Source organism: Pristiophorus japonicus, unplaced genomic scaffold, assembly GCF_044704955.1.
Source record: "Pristiophorus japonicus isolate sPriJap1 unplaced genomic scaffold, sPriJap1.hap1 HAP1_SCAFFOLD_725, whole genome shotgun sequence".
NCBI classification, from domain to species: Eukaryota; Metazoa; Chordata; class Chondrichthyes; family Pristiophoridae; genus Pristiophorus; species Pristiophorus japonicus.
Window position 1 is genome coordinate 170,132 of NW_027254640.1, and position 22,678 is coordinate 192,809.

The window sequence follows — 22,678 nt, forward strand, 5'->3', positions numbered from 1 at the left end:
GTGGGGATTAGGGTTTAATGTTAGGGGCTGTGGTGGGGATTAGGGGGTTAATGTTAGGAGTTATGTTGGGGATTAGGGGGTTATGTTGGATATTAGGGGGTTAATGTTAGGGTTTATGGTGGGGATTAAATGTAAATATTAGGGGTTATGGTGAGGATTAAGGGGTTGTTATTATTGGGGATAACAGTGGGGATTAGGGGGTTAATATTAGTTGTTATGGTGGGGATTAAATGTAAATATTTGGGGATACGGTGGGGACTAGGGGGTTAATATTAGGGATTCTCTGTTTCTCTCCGCAGATGCTGCCTGACCTGCTGAGATTTCCAGCATTTTCTGATTTTATTTCAGATTCTAGCATTCGCAGTATTTAGATTTTGTATTGTTGTTGAAGGAAAAGTATTGCAGGGCTATGGGGAAAGGGTGGGAGAGTGGGGACTAGCTTGCAGAGAGCCCGCACGCAGTCAACGGGCCGAGTGGCCTCCTTCTGTGATTCGATCCGTGTGTAGGGAGAGAGATATCACACCGCGATATGTGTGCGTGTTTGCTCCGTGCAGCAGAGCTGGTCTCCAGTCGTCTTGGTTAATCCTTGCCACTGGACCAAGACCTAGCTCTGTCAAGCCCGTGTGGTGACTGATGTGCAACCATGCACAAGCATCTTCCACCCTTCAATATGTAGTTAGGGACCTGGAATATCTGGTCCTTCATTGAAACACCTGTGAACTCATCCCTTGTGGAAGCAAGTCATCCTCGATTTGAGGGACTGCCTATGACTTGACTTATGGTGGGGATTATGCAGTTAATATTAGGGATAACAGTGGGGATTAGGGGGTTAATATTCGTTGTTACGGTAGGGATTAAGAGGTTAATGTTGGGGGTTACGGTGGGGATTAAGCATAAATATTAGGGGTAACGGTGGGGATTAAGGGGTTAATATTAGGGGTTAGAGTGGGGATTACGGGGTTAATTTTAGGGGTTATGGTGAGGATTACAGGATTCATGTTAGGAGTTAGGGTGGGGATTAGGGGGTTTATGTTTGCTTTTACGGTGGGGATTAGGGGTTGTTAGGGGTTATGGTGAGGATTGGGGGTTAATATTAGGGGTTACATATGGGACAGGACTTGGGGGTTATGGTGGTGATTTGGGATTAATATCAGGTGTCGCGGTGGAGGTTTGGAGGTTAATATTGGAGGTTACGGTGGTAATTAGGGTTTGATATTAGGGTTAGTGTGGGGATTAATGTTTGGGGTTATGCTGGAGATAGGTCTTAATATTAGCGGTTACGGTTGGGATTAGGGGGTCAACATTAAGGGTTACATTGAGGATTAGAGGATTAATATGAGGGATTACAATGGCGATTGGGGGTTACCATGGATATTGGGGGTTAATATTAGGTGTTATGGTGGGGATTAGAGGTTAATATTAGGGGTTACGATGGGCACTAAGCAGATAATGTTAGGAGTTAGGGTGGTGATTAATATTCGGGGTTAGGATGAGGATTAGGGGGTTAATATTAAGGGTTTAAGCAACATCTCGATTTCAAAATTCACATCCTTGTTTGCAAATCTCTCTTATGGCCTCACCCTCCCTATCTCTGTAATCTCCTCCATCACCACAACCCCCCAAATATCCCTGATTATCCCTGGTTATAATCGCTCAACCATTGGTGGCGATGCCTTCTGTTGCCTCGGCCGTTAGGTCTGGTATTCCCTGCCTAAACCTTTCCGCCTCTCTTTACTCCTTCAAGAGGCTCCTCAAAACCTACCTCTTTGACCAAATTTTCGGTCACCTGCACTAATTTCTCCTTATGCGGCTCAATGTCAATTTTTTAAATCTCATATTTCTCCTGTAAAACGCCTTGGAACGTTTCACTACTTTAAAGACGCTATTTAAATACATGTTGTTAGAGCAAACGTGCTGTAACAAGATGCATCCAGACTTTAAAGACAGCAGTCAGGCTTTGAAGCATCCCTGAAGTGCTTCTAATTATTGTTATATACAGTAAAAAAACATTCTGAACTAAATATTGTAAACTGTACCACCACTGATCGCCATTTACAGACTATCCTGCTTACATAATACTTGTTTTGTTCTGTAACCTTGACAAGCTCGGCACGTTTTACTATGAAGCTTCCCCATTGGCTGCAACGGTGGTCGATTATTGGTGTTACCAATCAGATTTTCCGATGCTGCAGGGTCCGTGTCCTGTGCTCCGCTCAGTCTTTCCCCTTTCCCCCTCCCTCCCTCTTTACCTCTCTACCCCCTTACCCCATCCCAACTCTCTTTTCATTCCCTTTCCTTGATCTGTACAATATGTCTGGCTCCATATTGAGAGCTTCAATTAGAGCCGTCAGTGCCAGGAAACGGCTGGTCCCCACCAGAACAGCGCTTACTTTGGTAAGTTAGAAGATACCACCGGTTTTAAATCTCACCGCAACCCCTGAGGCTCGCGGGGTCCGGGGTCAACAAACGGCTGAGGCTCCCGGGGTCCGGGGTCAACAAACGGCTGAGGCTCCCGGGGTCAACAAGCGGCTGGGGCTCGCGGGTCCGGGGTCAACAAGCGGCTGGGGCTCTCGCGGGGTCCATGGTAAACGTACAGCGGGGGAAGGGGTGGTTATAGCTGCTGGAGCCCTGGGGGCGAGGGTTACAGGTGCTGGAGTCCCGGTGGTTATAAAAGTTCAGTTTTTAGGTGAAAGCATCTGGTGGTCCGCCTACGCTACCACAAACTGCAACTTGGGATGTTTTGAGAATCTCGTGCACTTTTAAATAACACCGGCAATGAATTTCAAGCCCGTATTTGAAGAGTAGTCTGGAATTCTTTTCTTAAGTGTGCTGAAAACATATTTCACCAATTACCCACTCCTCCACGTTTGACTTTTGTGATGGAGGTGTGCTTCTGTAATACCTCAATAAGAACATAACAATTAGGAACAGGAGTCGGCCGTCTAGCCCCTCGAGCCAGCTCCGCCATTTAACAAGATCATGGCTGATCTGGCCGTGGATCAGCTCCACTTACCCGCCCGCTCCCCATAACCCTTAATTCCCTTATTGGTTAAGAATCTATCTATCTGTGACTTGAATACATTCAATGAGCTAGCCTCAACTGCTTCCTTGGGCAGAGAATTCCACAGATTCACAACCCTCTGGGAGAAGAAATTCCTTCTCAACTCGGTTTTAAATTGGCTCCCCTGTATTTTGAGGCTGTGCCCCCTAGTTCTAATCTCCCCTACCAGTGGAAACAACCTCTCTGCCTCTATCTTGTCAATCCCTTTCATTATTTTAAATGTTTCTATAAGATCACCCCCCCATCCTTCTGAACTCCAACGAGTAAAGACCCAGTCTACTCAATCTATCATCATAAGGTAACCCCCTCATCTCCGGAATCAGCCTTGTGAATCGTCTCTGTACCCCCGCCAAAGCTAGTATATCCTTTCTTAAGTAAGGTGACCAAAACTGCACGCAGTACTCCAGGTGCGGCCTCACCAATACCCTATACAGTTGTAGAAGGACCTCCCTGCTTTTGTACTCCATCCCTCTCGCAATGAAGGCCAACATTCCATTCGCCTTCCTGATTACCTGCTGCACCTGCAAACTAACTTTTTGGGATCCGGTACGCTCGCGGCCTTCCGCGAGAGGTGGGCGCCGGAGGGACTGGAGTGCATCATCACGCCCGGCAACCAAATTTTAATTTGATTTTACGTTTTAAAGTTTAATTTGTTTTAATTGCCGGTGCTTTTAGTGTCCCCCTTCCCTTTTATAGGGGGCACTGGGGAAAAATTGTGATTTTAGTGCCCCCCCAAAAAAAAAGAAAAACACAAAAAAAAAAGGAAAAAAAAGGGCCTTGTAAATGTCTGGTGTGTCACCCAGGTAGGGTGGCACGGTTTAATGTCTTTTGTTTTTGCAGGTGAACTCCAAAAAGAGTTTCATGAGGGCCTTCCCCAAAAAAAAAACAAAAAAAAAAGGGGCCTTGTAAATGTCTGCTGTGTCATCCAGGGCGGGTGGCACGGTTTAATGTTTTCTGTTTTACAGATAAACTCTAAAAGAGTTTCATGAGGGCCTTGGCGGGCTTTGTTGGCAAGGTCACATAAGTTGGTAGCACCCTTGCCTCTGACGCCGAAGGTTGTGGGTTCAAGTCCCACTCCAGAGACTTAAGCACAAAGTCTAAACTGGCAGTCCAGTGCAGTACTGAGCGAGCGCTGCACCATCAGACGTTCTATTGCCTTTCAGTTCCGCGCGGAGGGGTTTCTTGTACGGGCTGCTCCTGCACACTCTCAACTTTGCCATCCTCGCCTGCCGTCCGGACACGCCATGGCGTACCATCTTGCCGTCCGGAGGAGGCGGGGGTCCCCGATGGAGGGCACTCTACGCAGGGGTCCTCCCACTATTCGTCGGGGACTTGGCCTGGAGGGTGGTGCACGGAGCAGTGCCGTGCAACAAATTTTTAAGCCGGTTCACGGACTCCCAGGCCGCCTGCAATTTCTGCGGTCTGGAGGAGTCCGTGTTCCATGTTTTTATTGAGTGCACGAGGTTGCAGCCCCTGTTCCATTATTTGAAGGGGCTGCTCCTGAAATTCTGGCTGCACTTCAGTCCCACTCTCCTGATCTTTGGGCACCCTGTGCGGAGGGGAGCGGGTAGGTCCGAAGGCCTCCTCGTAGGACTGCTCCTGGGCATGACCAAGGGTGCCATCAGCCGGTCCAGGCAGCGGGCGGTCGAGGGGGTCGTTCAACCTGACTGCCTGCCTCTCTTCCGCTCTTACATCCGGTCCAGGGTGTCCTTGGAGATGGAGCACGCGGTGTCCACCGGTACGCTCGCGGCCTTCCGCGAGAGGTGGGCACCGGAGGGACTGGAGTGCATCATCACGCCCGGCAACCAAATTTTAATTTGATTTTACGTTTTAAAGTTTAATTTGTTTTAATTGCCGGTGCTTTTAGTGTCCCCTTCCCTTTTATAGGGGGCACTGGGAAAATTGTGATTTTAGTGCCCAAAAAAAAAAAGGAAAAAAAGGAAAAAAAGGCCCTTGTAAATGTCTGGTGTGTCACCCAGGTTGGGTGGCATGGTTTAATGTTTTATGTTTTGTAGGTAGACTCTAAAAGAGTTTCATGAGGGCCTTGTAGGAACTCATCAGGGTCTGGAACAAAGTCTCCACCAAGCGCAGCTCTCCGCCGGCTGGAGTGGCGGCTGTCCTGCAGGAGCCGCTGCTCGGGAATCCGTACCTCCACGACCGAGGTTTTATGTGGCGGTCGGAAGAGAGGGCTGTGGCTGGTGAGGTGACCAGGGTCAGGGACCTGCTCGATGGCGCCAGAAACGCTGGCGCGGCGCCTAAATTCTGCCAATGTCCGCCACGCGGCCGATGCCATCGAGTCGCTAAAAACAGCTCTGGGCCCTGACTCCGTTAGGTGCATCGAGGAGGCTCAAGCACGTGGGGAGATCCCGTCCGAACTGACCCCCGTCCGGACGGAATTCCTCATCGGCGCCAAACCCCGGAACCTCCCTCGGGGGCTGGCGCCTCACAACTTGAGCCGCCTCGGGGAAATCCCCTCCGTGCCTTTCAGTTCCGCGCGGAGGGGTTTCTTGTACGGGCTGCTGCTGCACACTCTCAACTTTGCCATCCTCGCCTGCCGTCCGGACACGCCATGGCGTACCATCTTGCCGTCCGGAGGAGGCGGTGGTCCCCGATGGAGGGCACTCTACGCAGGGGTCCTCCCACTATTCATCGGGGACTTGGCCTGGAGGGTGGTGCACGGAGCAGTGCCGCGCAACAAATTTTTAAGCCGGTTCACGGACTCCCAGGCCGCCTGCAATTTCTGCGGTCTGGAGGAGTCCGTGTTCCATGTTTTTATTGAGTGCACCAGGTTGCAGCCCCTGTTTCATTATTTAAAGGGGCTGCTCCTGAAATTCTGGCTGCACTTCAGTCCCACTCTCCTGATCTTTGGGCACCCTGTGCGGAGGGGAGCGGGTAGGTCCGAAGGCCTCCTCGTAGGACTGCTCCTGGGCACGGCCAAGGGTGCCATCAGCCGGTCCAGGCAGCGGGCGGTCGAGGGGGTCGTTCAACCTGACTGCCTGCCTCTCTTCCGCTCTTACATCCGGTCCAGGGTGTCCTTGGAGATGGAGCACGCGGTGTCCACCGGTACGCTCGCGGCCTTCCGCGAGAGGTGGGCACCGGAGGGACTGGAGTGCATCATCACGCCCGGCAACCAAATTTTAATTTGATTTTACGTTTTAAAGTTTAATTTGTTTTAATTGCTGGTGCTTTTAGTGTCCCCCTCCCCTTTTATAGGGGGCACTGGAGGAAAAAAATTAGATTTTAGTGCCCAAAAAAAAAAGAAAAACACAAATAAAAACACAAAAAAGAAAAAAAAATGGGACTTGTAAATATCTGGTGTGTCATCCAGGTCGGGTGGCACCGATTAATGTTTTTGTTTTGCAGGTAAACTCCAAAACAGTTTCATGAGGGCCTTGTAAATGTTGGTGTTTCCCCCAGATCGGGGGGCACGGTTTAATGTTTTTTGTTTACTCCTAAAAGAGTTTCATGCACAAGGACCCCCAGGTCCCTCTGCACCGCAGCATGTTGTAATTTTTCCCCATTCAAATAATATTCCCTTTTACTGTTTTTTTCCCCCAATGTGGATGACCTCACACTTTCCGACATTGTATTCCATCTGCCAAACCTTAGCCCATTCGCTTAACCTATCTAAATCTCTTTGCAGCCTCTCTGTCCTCTACACAACCCGCTTTCCCACTAATCTTTGTGTCATCTGCAAATTTTGTTACACTACACTCTGTCCCCTCTTCCAGGTCATCTATGTATATTGTAAACAGTTGTGGTCCCAGCACCGATCCCTGTGGCACACCACTAACCACCGATTTCCAACCCGAAAAGGACCCATTTATCCCAACTCTCTGCTTTCTGTTCGCCAGCCAATTCTCTATCCATGCTAATACATTTCCTCTGACTCCGCGTACCTTTATCTTCTGCAGTAACCTTTTGTGTGGCACCTTATCGAATGCCTTTTGAAAATCTAAATACACCACATCCATCGGTACACCTCTATCCACCATGCTCATTATATCCTCAAAGAATTCCAGTAAATTAGTTAAACATGATTTTCCCCTTCATGAATCCATGCTGCGTCTGCTTGAATGCACTATTCCTATCTAGATGTCCCGCTATTTCTTCCTTAATGATAGTTTCAAGCATTTTCCCCACTACAGATGTTAAACTAACCGGCCTATAGTTACCTGCCTTTTGTCTGCCCCTTTTTTAAACAGAGGTGTTACATTAGCTGCTTTCCAATCTGCTGGTACCTCCCCAGAGTCCAGAGAATTTTGGTAGATTATAACGAATGCATCTGCTATAACTTCCACCATCTCTTTTAATACCCTGGGATGCATTTCATCAGGACCAGGGGACTTGTCTACCTTGAGTCCCATTAGCCTTGAGTCCCATCAACCAAGAAGTCATTTATCCTTGAGCCTTGAATGAGACTGGACATATCACTGAGTATTCTACTCTGGGAGCCATTCCAGCTGAGTCCAAGCCTGTATTCATCTGATGTTTATACAAATGCATTTCTCTGCAGTGTGGTAGTGATCTGGGAGAGCTGGTTGTTTCCCACCACTCCTAAAGTAGTTTGCAAAGGCCAACTGTGACACTCATTGCACTTTGGCTGAGATCAACTAGCTCAGCATAAAGAAGGGATTGAACCTGGCACCATTCTGATGTGTATATGGTTTAGATATTCATTAAGCCACCGTGGGAACTGTATGCTTAATTTTTAAATCTAAATAATGGTATTGTATATTATCCTGAGGATATGCACTTAAGATGTGGATCACATAGAATCATAGAAATGTATGGCATAGAAGGAAGCCATTTGGCCCATCGTGTCTGCGCAATCAAAAAAGAGCAATCCAGCCTAATCCCACTTTCCAGCTCTTGGTCCATAGCCTTGCAGGTTACGGCACTTCAGGTGCATATCCAAGTACTTTTAAAATGTGATGAGGGTTTCTGCCTTTACCACCCTTTTCAGGCAGTGCGTTCCAGACCCCCACCGCCCTCTGGGTGCAAAGAATTTCTCCTCAACCCCACGCTAATCCTTCCGCCAGTTACTTTAAATCTATGCTCCTGGTTATTGACCTCTCTGCTAAGGGATATCCAGGCCCCTCATAATTTTATACACCTCAATTAAATCTCCCCTCCAACTTCTCTGTTCCAAAGAAAACAACCCCAGCCTATCCAATCTTTCCTCATTGCTAAAATTCTCCAGTCCTGGCAACATCGTAAATTCCCTCTACGCTCTCCAGTGCAATCACATCCTTTCTGTAATATGGTGACCAGAACTCTAGCTGTGGTTTAACTAGTCTTTTATACAGTTCCAACATAACCTCTCTGCTCTTATATTCTATGCCTCGGCTAATAAAGGCAAGTATTCCGTATGTCTTCTTAACCACCTTATCTACCTGTCCTGCTACGTTCAGGAATCTGTGGACATACACTCCAAGGTCCCTCTGTTCCTCTACACTTCTCAGTATCCTATCATTTATTGCGTATTCCCTTGCCTTGATGGCATTCCTCAAATGTATTACCTCACACTCCTCCAAATTGAATTCCATTTGCCACTTTTCTGCCCACCTGATATCTTCCTGCAGTCGAAAGATATCTTCCTCACAATCAATGAAGTGGTCAATTTTTCTATCATCTGCAAAGGGTGTGGATATGGGTGACAGAAAATCTCCTTGAGGTGCCCAGATCCCATAATTTGGTAGTGGAAGTTGAAGAGGTTTATTGTCTTCTTGACTCTGAGATAAGAAGTTTCCTTTGTATTACATCACATCAAATTTGTAGTGACATGCTTGGACAAGATGGGGGCTAAATTGGGCTGTGTAGCACAATTTTTAGGCGCTACGCGGCCACATAAGGATCAAAAATCGGGTCCGAGATGTGTGTGAACACTTCGACAGGAAGTGCGCAGGACACCATCTTGAGGGAAAAAGGTTTGCGCGCACCTAATGACCGCCGGCAACATGTAGAGCAATGAGATGATGACGCCAATCAGTATGCATTGCTGATTTGTCGCCAGTGCTGCTATTTTCGAACTCCACACCTCAGCCATACTTCTAAGCCCTGTCTTAAGCTCGCACAGCTGAATCATAGAAATTTAAGGCACAGAAGGAGGCCACATGGCATTAAACAGAATGAAGGATCTTGTTTTCTTTGGAACAGAGGAGGCTTAGGGGAGACTTAATTGAAGTACAAGGACCTATTTCCCTTAGAAGAGAGGTCAATAACCAGGGGGCCTAGATTTAAAATAATTAGTCGAAGGATTAGAGGGGAGTTGAGGAGAACTTTTCTCACCCAGAGGGGGTCTGGAACTCACTGCCTGACGGGGTAGAAACACAAACCCTCATTTCATTTTAAAAGTACCTGGATATGCACTTGAAGTGCTGGAACCTACGGACCAAGGAGTGGAAAGTGGGATTAGGCTAAATAGCTCTTTTTCAGCCGACACAGATAGACACTTGTGGAGTACGTGGCCGCATCGTCCATGCCCTGTGCGGATTCGGTTGAGCGCTATCTACTGTCTTTGAGGGAGGTCGAAGCCAGGGACCTTTGCTGTTGGGTCAGTGATGAGGTGTTGATTCTTTGTTACATGGGTCCCATAGGACTGATGAAAATCTACACGTGGTCTCCCTGTATGTGCTAGTTCACCGAGAAGCTACCAGCTAGTGTCATCAAGAAGATGGCCGAATGCGGCCTCCCAGTCTGAAAAGCATGGAAACATAGGTTGCTGTGATGCCCTAGAAACCTCTTTTGAACAGTGGTATCCAGAGCCACAATGGCGGCAGTCCGAGCTTCCCCTGCAGCACTAAGACCTTTGATGGAAGCTGCTTCTTGGCAGCAGAGCTAGTGTTCGACCTTGCCCTCTTGTGAGTTGGCAGATGCACTTTCCTTTCCCCACCCCCTGCCCCCCCAGGCTTCTGCACACTTGTGCCTGGTATCTCCCCACGTACAGATCCCTCCTCTATCCTAGCCTCCAAAATACGCGGTATCAGTCACTGAGCTGGTGGCTGCGAGAGTAAGATTCCATGACTGCGTCTCTTTATCTTCACTGCCGCTTTCCTCTTCTGTGTGAAGGTTCCAATTTTTGGGTATCTGAAATTAAAAAAAGGTCATGGGTTGGCCTGTGGTGAGGGGAGAGGTGAAATTAAGAAGTGCGTGGTTACATCATCCGCGGCTTATGAGTCAGAAGAGATTGTGGGATGAGAGAGTAGTGGGAAGTGAAAAGGAGGTTTAGGTATGCAGATACCCTCATCGTCTTCCTTTCAGCCCTGCCAATGGCCACGACCTCAGCGATGCCCTTTCCCATCATGGCCAGCACTCTGTTCTCCATTAGGGTTAAAACATGCAGGCACGCTTGTCCTCCTGCAGTTATTTCCTGCTGCCTCCTGTTACGCGCCACCTTCTCCTGCAAGAAAGAGAGGTGTGTCAGTGAGTGAGGTGATGTGGCTGTCATGGCTGAATAGCTACCGGTGTGAGGCTTGCAATAGTGCTAAATGTGTGAGGGTGCGAGAAAGCACATGAATTGAAGTGTTGAGATTATTAATAATTGGGTATTAGGGGTAGAATCATAGAATAGCACAGTACAGAAGGAGGCCATTCGGCCCATTGAGTTTGCGCCAGCTCTTTCAAAGAGCAATCCAGTTAGTCCCACTGCCCCGCTCTTTCCCTATATCCATGCAATTTTTTCTCCTTCAAGTATTTATCCAATTCCCTTTTGAAGGCAACTATTAAATCTGTATCCACCACCCTATCAGAGTGCATTTCAAATCTTAACCACTCGTTGCGTAAAAAAAGATTTTCGTCATGTCGCCTCAGGTTCTTTTGCCAATCACTTTAAATCTGTCCCCCCTTGTTATCACCCCTTCAGCCATTAGAAAGAGTTTCTCTTTATTTAATCTGTCTAAATCCTTCATGATTTTAAACAGTGCTGGAAAGTGAAATTCCTCGAGGGATCAAAGACAGAATCCATTTGGTTGGAGTTGAGAAACAATAAAGGAGCTATTATGCTATTTGGTGTATCTTATAGGCCACCAAATAGTGGAAAGTAGATAGAGAAACAGATTTGCAAAGAAATTAGAGAGGTTCAAGAACTAGTGTAGTGATGATGGGAGACTTTTAACTACCCCAATATTGAATGGAGCAGTAATTGTGTTAAGGTCAGAGAAGGGGAGGAATTTCTAAAGTGTGGTGAATTGAGCAGTGGATGAGGCTAGTGGTGCAGTTGGCAGGATATACCATTTGAAGATGGAACTCGCTCACCTTACCGACTCATGTCAGATCCATGTTCTTGAAGCTACACTCTTGGCTCCACCACTACTACTTCCCACTACCTCCTGATCATATGTCTGGAGGGCCTTTTACTCCACTGCAGATACAGGCTGTCTCGCCTTCTCTCCATGTCTTACACCAAGACCTCCAGTAAATTGTCAGAAAACTTTGGCGCTCACACTCTCAAAGGTTCAGCCATTCCTCGAAGTATCACAGCACAGATTCACTTTTCAAGGATTCCTACCACTTCTTGCAGCGACAATGCACCTCCCTTTTAAGAGTTGCAGGTTGCCTTTAAGTAGTGCTAGCCAATGTTCCCTCTTTTTTGGGCCGCCGCCCCTTTTAACGGGCCGTGCGGCCCATTCAAAATTCCGCGCATGCACCGTTTGTTTCCATTTTAAATCCGGCGAGTCGACTCCATGGGAGCTCCAGAGCGCTGTGTGGCTGCGCAGCTTAAAGGGAATGTTGGTGCTAGCCACTCGCGATATCGGGGCTCCTGCTGATGCGTGCAGGCAACACAAATTTAACATCGCACTGCATGGGCACAGGTTAATCGCGTACCATAATCCCCCACACCCATTTTTGGGGATTATTCAATGTAACCCCTGATAACTCTTCTGTGTTGCAGGAGGGGTTAACATAATTGGCAGAAAATTAAAATTTCATGCTGGTTCCTTCTCAGCAAGTTACCCTGTGCATTTATTGATATTTTTTTAAATGATTGACTTGCATTTAAACAAAAGGGATATTTATGTGATGCCATGCTATGTTGCAGAACCAAATCCATTTTATTTTCCAATTTTCTCCTCCTTTCCCCAGATAACTGCCATTCTCTCCTAGCTTATCCAAGTGGCCAATCTTGTCGTGTGAGCTTAGATAGTGAGTGTTGGCAGGCTATTAAACTATTTGGTGATGAAGACATCACAGCTGAGCGTAATCCTGTCCTCACACAATATCCATGCATACTCATTCCAGTGGAGTTATTTGACAGTGACCAAAAGAGTGAGGTTTCTGGCTGGCTTTTTCCTCTGTGGCCCAAAGACTAAAAACCATCTATTGTTTCACAGCTAAAATTGTTGATTCAGTACAGATCATCTGGTTTCTGTAGTATGAGTGTCCAAGTATGACCTTTTGAGCCCTGCAACCGAGTCATTGAGGCCCAGGATACTCAATCGTATTTGTACTTGTGTTATTTGTTGGTTTGTCTCATTTCAGATCTTGTGAGCCTGGATATTTTTTCTAAGTAGTGTTGCATTAGAAGACCGAGATCTATTGGTATCAGCAAATTGAGATATCTATCTCCCCAATGTAGAGGAGATCACATCGTGAGCTGTGAATACAGTATATTAAGTTGCAATAAGTACATCACTGTTTTACCTGAAAGGAGAGTTTGGGGCCCTGGACAGTGGGAAGGGAGGAGGTATTTGGACTTCCAGAAGGCATTTGACAAGGTGCCACACAAAAGGTTACTGCACAAGATAAAAGTTCACGGGGTTGGGGGTAATGTATTAGCATGGATAGAGGATTGGCTAACAGAAAACAGAGAGTCGGGATAAATGGTTCATTCTCAGGTTGGCAATCAGTAACTAGTGGGGTGCCGCAGGGATCAGTGCTGGGACCCCAACTATTTACAATCTATATTAACGACTTGGAAGAAGAGACTGAGTGTAACGTAGCCAAGTTTGCTGACGATACAAAGATGGGAAGAAAAGCGATGTGTGAGGAGGACACAAAAAATCTGCAAAAGGACATAGACAGGCTAAGTGAGTGGGCAAACATTTGGCAGATGGAATATAATGTTGGAAAATGTGAGGTCATGCACTTTGGCAGAAAAAAATAAAAGAACAAGTTATTATTTAAATGGAGAAAGATTGAAAAGTGCTGCAGTACAGCAGGAGCTGGGAGTACTTGTGCATGAAATACAAAAGGTTAGTATGCAGGTACAGCAAGTGATCAGGAAGGCCAATGGAATCTTGGCCTTTATTGCAAAGGGGATGCAGTATAAGAACATAAGAATTAGGAACAGGAGTAGGCCATCTCACCCCTCGAGCCTGCTCCGCATATAAAAGCAGAGAAGTCTTGCTACAGTTATACAGGGCATTGGTGAGGCCACACCTGGAATATTGCATGCAGTTTTGGTTTCCATATTTACGAAAGGATATACTTGCTTTGGAGGCAGTTCAGAGAAGGTTCATTAGGTTGATTCCGGAGATGAGGGGGTTGACTTATGAGGAAAGATTGAGTAATTTGGGCCCCTCTCATTGGAATTCAGAAGAATGAGAGGTGATCTTATTGACACATGTAAGATTATGAGGGGGCTTGACAAGGTAGATGCAGAGAGGATGTTTACACTGATAGGGGAGACTAGAACTAGAGGGCATAATGTTAGAGTAAGGGGCCACCCATTTAAAACTGAGATGAGGAGAAATTTCTTATCTGCAGGTTGTGAATCTGTGGAATTCGCTGCCTCAGAGAGCTGTGGAAGCTGGGACATTGAATAAATTTAAGACAGAAATAAACAGTTTTTTAAATGATAAGGAAATAAGGGGTTATGTGAAGCGGGCAGGGAAGTGGACCTGAGTCCATGATCATATCAGCCATAATCGTATTAAATGGCGGAGCAGGCTTGAAGGGCCGTATGGTCTACTCCTACATCTATTTCTTATGTTCTTATTAAAAGAACAGTGTTGCATTTCCTGCACTTGCACGAGAAGGTGTCGTGCGAAGGGGACGGGGTGTAGGGGTGGACCAGGGTGTCGCGGAGTGAGCAGTCTCTTCGGAATGTTGAAAGTGAAGTGGAGGGGGAAGGTGTGTTTGGTGGTGCAATCACGCTTGAGGTGGCGGAGGATGATCCGTTGAATGTGGAGGCTGGTGGGGTGAAACATGAGGACAAGGGGAACCCTATCATGGTTCTGGGAGGGAGGGGACGGGGTGGGGTGAGAGCAGGTGCGGGAAATAGAACGGACACAGTTGAGGGTCGTGTCAACCACGGTAGAGGGGAATCCTCGGTTAAGAAAAAAGGAAGACATCGGAAGCACTAGTCTGGAAGGTGGCGTTGTCAGAACAGATGCGATGGAGAAGGAGAAACTGAGAGAATGAAATAAAGTCCTTGCAGGAAGCAGGGTGAGAGGAAGTGTAGTCCAGGTAGCTGTGGGAGTCAGGGGGCATATAGTGGATATTTGTCAATAACCTATCCTCAGAAATGAACACCAAGAAGTCGAAGAAGGGAGGCATCAGATGGACCATGTGAGAGAAGAGTGGAAATTGGAAGAAAATTGAATGAAATGTTCTAGTTCATGACCAGAGCAGGAAACGGCATCGATACAGTCATCAATGTATCGGAAAAAGAGGTGAAGAAGGGACCTGAGTAGGACTGGAACAAAGAATGTTTCACATATACCATGAAAAGGCAGACATAGCTAGGACTCGTGCTATCCCATAGCAGCCCCTTTAATTTGGAGGAAGTGAGTGGAGTCAAAGAAGAAGTTGTTCAATGTGAGAACAAGTTCAGCCAGGTGGAATAGAATGGTGGTTGTTGGGGACTAGTTGGGCCTCTGTTCAAGAAAGAAATGGAGCGCCCTTGGGCTGTCCTGCTGGGGGATGGAGGTGCAGAGGGATTGGAGGTCCATAGTGAAAAGGAGACGGGTGGGGCCAGGAAACTGTTAAAGTGGTGGAAGGCATCGGTAGAGTCAATGATGTAGGTGGGAAGAGAGAGGACAAGGAGAAAATAGTTGAGATAAGAAGAAATCAGTTCTGTGGGGCAAGAACAGGCTGAAACAATGGGTCTACCATGGCAGTCCTGTTCGTGGATCTTGGGACGAAGGTAGAAGTGGGCTGTGCAGGGTTGGGGGACTATGTGTTGGTGGCTGTGGAGGGATGAGGTCAGTGACAGTCTTGGAAACTGGCTTAATAGTCGAGGGGGAGGTCGGAGGTGGTGTCACAGTTGGTGTTCAGCCTGTGCAAGGTAGGAGTTGTTTTGTCAAACAACAACAGCAGGTTTAATGACAATTTTGGGGTTGGATCTGAGAGAACGGTGTGCTGCGAGTTCAGAGGGACGAAGGTTGGAGTGAGTGATTGGGGGCAGCAGAGAAATTGAGATGACCTTTGGCCCTCCATTCACTACAACTTTTCTGCAGCTACCAATCTGCTCAACCACACCCTTACCTCCACCTTTGATGCCCTAGTCCCTATTAAAACCATTACTCTCACCCTGGTCTTTCTCCCTGGTACGGCCCTCATCTCCATTCCCTTAGTCCAAGTCATACATTTGAACGTATATGGCTGACAACTGGTTTTGCCATTCATTGTCAGATCTGGCTGGACCACGCAATGCACTATTAGGTTCTACTTTCCTCTGCCAAAACTGCTCACTATTCCAAGATCATCCTGGAATGAAAAGATAACCCCAGGCTTCTTTTCTCTACTGCAAACCGTCTTAAATCATTCTCCCCTGTTTCCTCCACCCTCACCTCCAACAACAAGTGCGAGGAGCTCATGGACTTTGTCATTAACATTGAGACCATCCATTCAGCTGTCTGCCGTTTTTCTCCCTTCCACTAACTAGCCCATCGGACCAAACTTTATCTAAGGTTCCCCCCCTTGCCCGAGCATTGAACTCTAGTTGTATTCCTATCTCTCCTCATGCCTTCTTCGAGCTCATCTTGTCCATATGACCCACCTGCTGCAACCTCAACCTTATTCCCACTAAACTGCTGACCAATTTCCAATTCTGGCTTCCAAGTTAGCTGATATTGTTAACGGTTCTCTCTCCTCGGGTACTGTTCCCCTCCCCTTCAAATCTGTGTCATCACCCCTCTCAAAAAACCCACCCTCGATGCCTTTGTCCTTGCAAACTACTGCCACATCTCCCTTCCTTCTCCAAAGTCCTTGAACATGCTGTCACCGGCAGAACAGACGCATCAGAGTTGTTGGCACAGTGGTGTACAGTTGGGATGGAGTTGCCGTGGGAGTCCTCAGCAATGACTCTGGACCCCATGAAGTTTCATACCATCAGGTCAAACATGGGCAAGGAAACCTCCTGCTGGTTACTACCTACCGCCCTCCTTCAGCTGATAAATCAGTACTCCATGTTGAACACTACTTGGAAGAAGCACTGAGGGTAGCAAGGGCACAGAACATCAGAACATACTCTGGGTGTGGTATTTCAATGTCCATCATCAAGAGTGGCTCAGTAGCACCACTACTGAATGAGCTGGCCGAGTCCTGAAGGACTGGACCTGCGGCAGATGGTGTGAAAACCCACACACGGGAAAAACCTACTTGACCTCGTCCTCACCAATTTATCTGTCACAGATGCATCTGTCCATGTCAGTTTTGGTAGAAGTGACCACTGCACAGTCCTTGTGGAGGTAAAGTCCTGTCTTCACACTGAGGACACCCTCCATTGTATTGTGTGGCGCTACCACTGTGCTAAATGGGATAGATTCAGAACAGATCTAGCAGCTCAAAACTGGCATCTAGGAGGCACTGTGAGCAATCAGCAGGAACAGAATTGTATACTACAACATGGCGCGGCATATCCTAACATTCACTTTAACATCACGAACAAGCCAGGGGACCGACCCTGGTTCAATGCGGAGTGCAGAAGAGAATGCCAGGAGCAGCACCAAGCGTACCGTAAAAATAAAAATGAGATGCCATCCTGGAGAAGCTGGAACACAGGACTATATGCACGCTAAACAGCGGAAGCAGCATGCTATAGACGGAGCTAAGCGATCCCACAACCAGCGGATTAGATCAAAGCTCTAGAGTCCTGCCGCTTCCAGTCATGCATGGTGGTGAACAATTAAACAACTAAAGGGAGGAGGAGGCTCCATGAACATCCTCATCCTCAACTATTGCGGAGCCCAGCACAGTGCAAAAGACAAGGCTGAAGCATTTTCAACCATTTTCAGCCAGAAATGCCAAGTGGATGATCCATCTCTGGCCTAATCCTAAGGTCCCCACCATCACACAGAAGCCAGTCTTCAGCCAATTCCATTCACTTCATGTGATTTTTTTTTTTCGTTCCGGAATGTGGGCGTCGCTGGCATTTATTGCCCATCCCTAATTACCCTCGAGAAGGTGGTGGTGAGCCGCCTTCTTGAACATAAGAAATAGCAGCAGGAGTAGGCCATTTGGCCCCTCGAGCCTGCTCCACCATTCAATAAGGTCATGGCTGATCTGATCTTGGCTTCAATTCCACTTCCCTGCCCACTCCCCGTAACTCTTGACTCCCTGATCATTCAAAAATCTGTCTATCTCCACCTTAAATATATTCAAAAATCGGGGTAGAGAATTCCACAGATTCACGACCCTCTAAGAGAAGAAATCCCTCATCATCTCAATTTTAAATGGGCGACCCCTTATTCTGAAACAATACCTCCTAGTTCTAGATTCCCCCACGAGGGGAAACATCCTCTCTGCATCGACCCTTTCAAGCCCCTCATATTCTTACACGTTACAATAAGATCACCTCGCATTCTTCTAAACTCTAAATAGGCCCAACCTGCTCAATTTTTCTTCATAAGACAATCCCTTCATCTCAGGAATCAACCTCATGAATCTTCTGTGAACTGCCTCCAATGCAAATCTATCTCTCCTTAAATAAGGAGACCAAAACTGTACACAGTACTCCAGGTGTGGTCTCACCAAAGCCCTGTACAGTTGTAGCAGGACTTCCCTACTTTTATACTCAATCCCCCTTGCAATAAAGGCCATTTGCCTTCCTAATTACTTGCTGTACCTGCATGCTAATTTTTTGTGTTTCATGTACAAGAACCCCCAGATCCCTCTGTACTGCAGCATTTTGTAATCTCCATTCATTAATAATTTGCTCTTTTATTTTTGCTACTATAGTAAGTAAGCTCACATTTTCCCACATGATACTCCATCTGCCAAATTTTTGCCCACTCACTTAGCCTATCTATATCTCTTTGCAGATTATTTGCATCCTCCTCACAACAGCATGGATAGAGAATTGGCTGGTGAACAGAAAGCAGAGAGTCGGGATAAATGAGTCCTTTTCGGGTTGGAAATCGGTGGTTAGTGGTGTGCCACAGGGATCGGTGCTGGGACCACAACTGTTTACAATGTACATAGATGACCTGGAAGAGGGGACAGACTGTAGTGTAACAAAATTTGCAGATGACACAAAGATTAGTGGGAAACACAGAGAGGCTGCAAAGAGATTTGGATAGGTTAAGCGAATGGGCTAAGGTTTGGCAGATGGAATACAATGTCGGAAAATGTGAGGTCATCCACCTTGGGGGGGAAAAAAAACAGTAAAAGGGAATATTATTTGAATGGGGAGAAATTACAACATGCTGCGGTGCAGAGGGACCTGGGGGTACTTGTGCATGAAACTCTTTTTGGAGTTCACCTGCAAAACATAAAACATTAAACGGTGCCACCCGACCTGGGTGACACTCCAGACATTTACAAGGCCCTTTTTTTCCCCCCTTTTTTTTTTTTTTTTTTTTGTTTTTTTTTGGGCACTAAAATCACAATTTTACTTGTGCATGAATCCCAAAAAGTTACTTTGCAGGTGCAGCAGGTAATCAGGAAGGCGAATGGAATGTTGGCCTTCATTGCGAGAGGGATGGAGTACAAAAGCAGGGAGGTCCTGCTGCAACTGTATAGGGTATTGGTGAGGCCGCACCTGGAGTACAGCGTGCAGTTTTGGTATCCTTACTTAAGGAAGGATATACTGGCTTTGGAGGGGGTACAGAGACGATTCACTCGGCTGATTCCGGAGATGAGGGGGTTACCTTATGATGATAGATTGAGTAGACTGGGTCTTTACTCGTTGGAGTTCAGAAGGATGAGGGGTGATCTTATAGAAACATTTAAAATAATGAAAGGGATAGACAAGATAGAGGCAGAGAGGTTGTTTCCACTGGTCGGGGAGACTAGAACTAGGGGGCAAAGCCTCAAAATACGGGGGAGTCAATTTAAAACCGAGTTGAGAAGGAATTTCTTCTCCCAGAGGGTTGTGAATCTCTAGAATTCTCTGCCCAAGGAAGCAGTTGAGGCTAGCTCATTGAATGTATTCAAGTCACAGATAGATAGATTTTTAACCAATAAAGGAATTAAGGGTTACGGGGAGCGGGCAGGTAAGTGGAGCTGAGTTCACGGCCAGATCAGCCATGATCTTGTTGAATGGCGGAGCAGGCTCGAGGGGCTAGATGGCCTACTCCTGTTCCTAATTCTTATGTTCTTATGTAACTTGCTTTTCCACCTATCTTTGTATCATCAGCAAATTTGGCAACATTACATTCGGTCCCTTCATCCAAGTCATTAATATAGATTGTAAATAGTTGCGGCCCCAGCACTGATCGCTATGGCACTCCTCATTACAGTTTGCCTACCTGAAAATGTATCTTGATTCTCTGCTTTCTGTTAGCTAGCCAATCCTCAATCCATGCTAATATATTACTCCCAACCATGAGCTCTTATCTTGTGCAGTAACCTTTTATGTGGCACCTTATCGAATCTGGAAATCCAAATACACTACATCTACTGGTTCCCCTTTATCCACCCTGCTCGTTGCATCCTCAAAGAACTCCAGCAAATTTGTCAAACATGATTTCCCTTTCATAAAACCATGCTGACTGTATTATGATTTTCTAAATGTCCTGCTCCTACTTTCTTAATAATGGACTCCAGCATTTTCCCAATGACACATGTTAGGCTAACTGGTCTATAGTTTCCTGCTTTCTGTCTCCCTCCTTTCTTAAATAGGAACATTACATTTGCGGTTGTCCAATTCGCTGGGACCTCTCCAGAATCCAAGGACTTTTGTTAGATTATAACTAATGCATCCACTATCTCTGCAGTCACTTCTTTTAAGACTCGAGGATGCAAGCCATCATGTCCAGGGGACTTGTCCACCTTTAGTCGCATTAGTTTGCATAATACATTTTCTCTAATGATAGCGATTGTTTTAAGTCTCTTTCCCCCCCCCCCCCCCCCCCATCCCTATAGCCCCTTGATTATCTATTATTGGGATACTTTTAGCGTTTTCTACCATGAAGAACGATACAAAATATCTGTTCAAAGTCTCTGCCATTTTGCCATTTTGCTATTTTCCATTATTAATTCCCCAGTCTCATCCTCCAAGAGACCAATGTTTACTTTAGCTACTCTCTTCCTTTTTATATACCTGTAAAAGCTCTTACTGTCTGTTTTTTATATTTCTTGCTAGTTTACTCTCAATCTATCTTCTCTCTCATTTTTTTTTAAGTTGTCTTTTGCTGGTTTCTAAAAATTTCCCAATCCTCTGGCCTGCCACTATTCTTCGCAACATTTGTATGCCTTTGTTTTCAATTTGATACCATCCTTAACTTCCTTAGTTAGCCACTGATGGTTCATCCTTCTCTTCGAGTCTTTCTCACTGGAATATAGAGTTACCTTTAAAGGGATGTTGTGTTTGTATCCTGTTAATCTATAGTATTTTCAAACTGAGGCAACGATTATAGCTTCAAGTAGGATATATTCAATGGATAAATATATTAAATATATTTAATGGATAAATTCAATTGTGAGAAATAGATGGGAAGCTTGTTATACCTGGTCTCCAACTGAATAATTATGATGTCACCAGTATGAGAAATATCCATAGTTCCCAGATTATATATACAGTCTATAGAGTTCATGGTTATTATTTTTGTAGGAACATATTGATGGGATTTTAAACTGTGGATGATATTTTAAAATTGAAACCATTTTTAAACATTTAAACTTTTTTAATTCTTACCTAGACTCCTTTGGCTGTTAATAAAATTAAGCAGCTGCTTCAGGAAAAGCCTCAATATGTAAGTATCATCAGGTATACATCATCTTTGCCTGTCTATCCAAATAAATAAAAGATAGGCAATGTTTCAAATACAAGAATGTGACTACATTAAAAACACTTCTCTTTGCAGCACTAGTTACATAGTTATGGTATTTAAGTAATGTAAAATAGTTTATTTAACTTGCCTGTGGTAACATCTGAAAAAAATAGAATTCAACTTGGTACTGCTTTCTTGTACTTGTTCCAAGAACAAATCTTCGATAATTTTCAACTTATGTTAGCATTCTCCTTTTAAGTGAAACATTGCCTCTTGTTCACATTATTAGGGCAAATTCATGATATAAATGTTACAACTTAAAATTATTTAAAAGCTACTTTACAGTTGGTAAATATTTATTCATCTTCAGTATCCATGTTCTGGGAATAGCCAATTGAATACATTATTTTTAGATTTAAAAAAAGATAGAAATGTCTGAATGTGAGTGAAAATATCCCCACCCTTTACTGAAACCTGAGTTTTTGATACCCTTAATGTTTACAATGCTGGGATGTGATTGATTGATTAAAAAGGTAAGGAAACTTGCAGGGTATCTATTAATCATTTCTTATAGGACAGTAAAATGTAATTAAGAAAGTGAACAACTCTCTTTTTACAAAATGAAATCCTGTGTCAAGAATTTATGATCCCAAAATAGATATTGATGAAGCTCATTTAGCCAATTTCAGCTTCTTAAAAGCTTCAGGGTATTTGCCTCCACTACTTTCTGTTGTACAGCTTTCTTGCTCTTTTCACTTTGTTGCTTTAAACGTCAAATTACACACACACTCAGTTGTAGTAAAGGCAGGATCAGGTCTTTTATTTAAACATTCATACTAAACAAACCCAGTATGAATGCTAGTGAGACACAAACACTTCACAAGCCAACTTTCTGCTTGTTCCGATTCCAGTGGCTGCTTGTGAGGCACACACCTTCCGAATGTCCAGTGTCGAGTGTCTCATGTGTGTGTGTCAAACTCTCATCTTTATAATAAAAAAGCCTTTGAACTTTGCATAGTACATTGAGACAATTAACATGAAGACAATGTAGAATCAAAATGGCAATGTCCTGAAATCACGACTAACTGCTTTCTGAACTATTATACACAAACCAGATCATACTTAACATAAAGACGATGTCATCAGATTATTATTCGCATAGTAAAAAAGCATACAGATAAATGACCAGCTACTCATTTCAATGGCTAAATGGCTCCATATGGTCTAGCAGCCTGTTTTGATCCCTATTTCAATTTTCCAACTTTTAACCCTTTCGATATCTCCAGACCGCGCTGAAGCAAAGCATTTCAGAAGTGCGGGCTTGCGCTCCCACATTTCCCCACTTCTTCTCTTTGCCTCTCTGCAGGTCTTATCTCGGTAACATTTGTATGGTCATTTGAGCTCATTCAACAGTATTCTCTAATTGTAGTCCTTGTTTTCGAATACGCCATCCGTAATACATCAAAATGACCAGCACAATCAACTGAAATAGCACCAACATAGGGACAGGGTGTATCAT

At 45.4% G+C, this 22,678-nt stretch overlaps 1 protein-coding gene across 1 annotated transcript in view; it reads left to right on the top strand.

Moving 5' to 3' along the window:
- Positions 1-2,213: 2,213 nt before the first annotated feature.
- The window catches only part of LOC139256443 (iron-sulfur cluster assembly 1 homolog, mitochondrial-like), a 29,868-nt gene continuing 9,403 nt past the window's right edge, over positions 2,214-22,678 (top strand). Inside the window, exons 1-2 of the mRNA XM_070874222.1 lie at positions 2,214-2,394; positions 21,088-21,141. Coding sequence (XP_070730323.1) covers positions 2,311-2,394; positions 21,088-21,141 — 138 coding nt within the window. The 5' untranslated portion in view covers positions 2,214-2,310. The remainder of the gene's footprint in view (positions 2,395-21,087; positions 21,142-22,678) is intronic.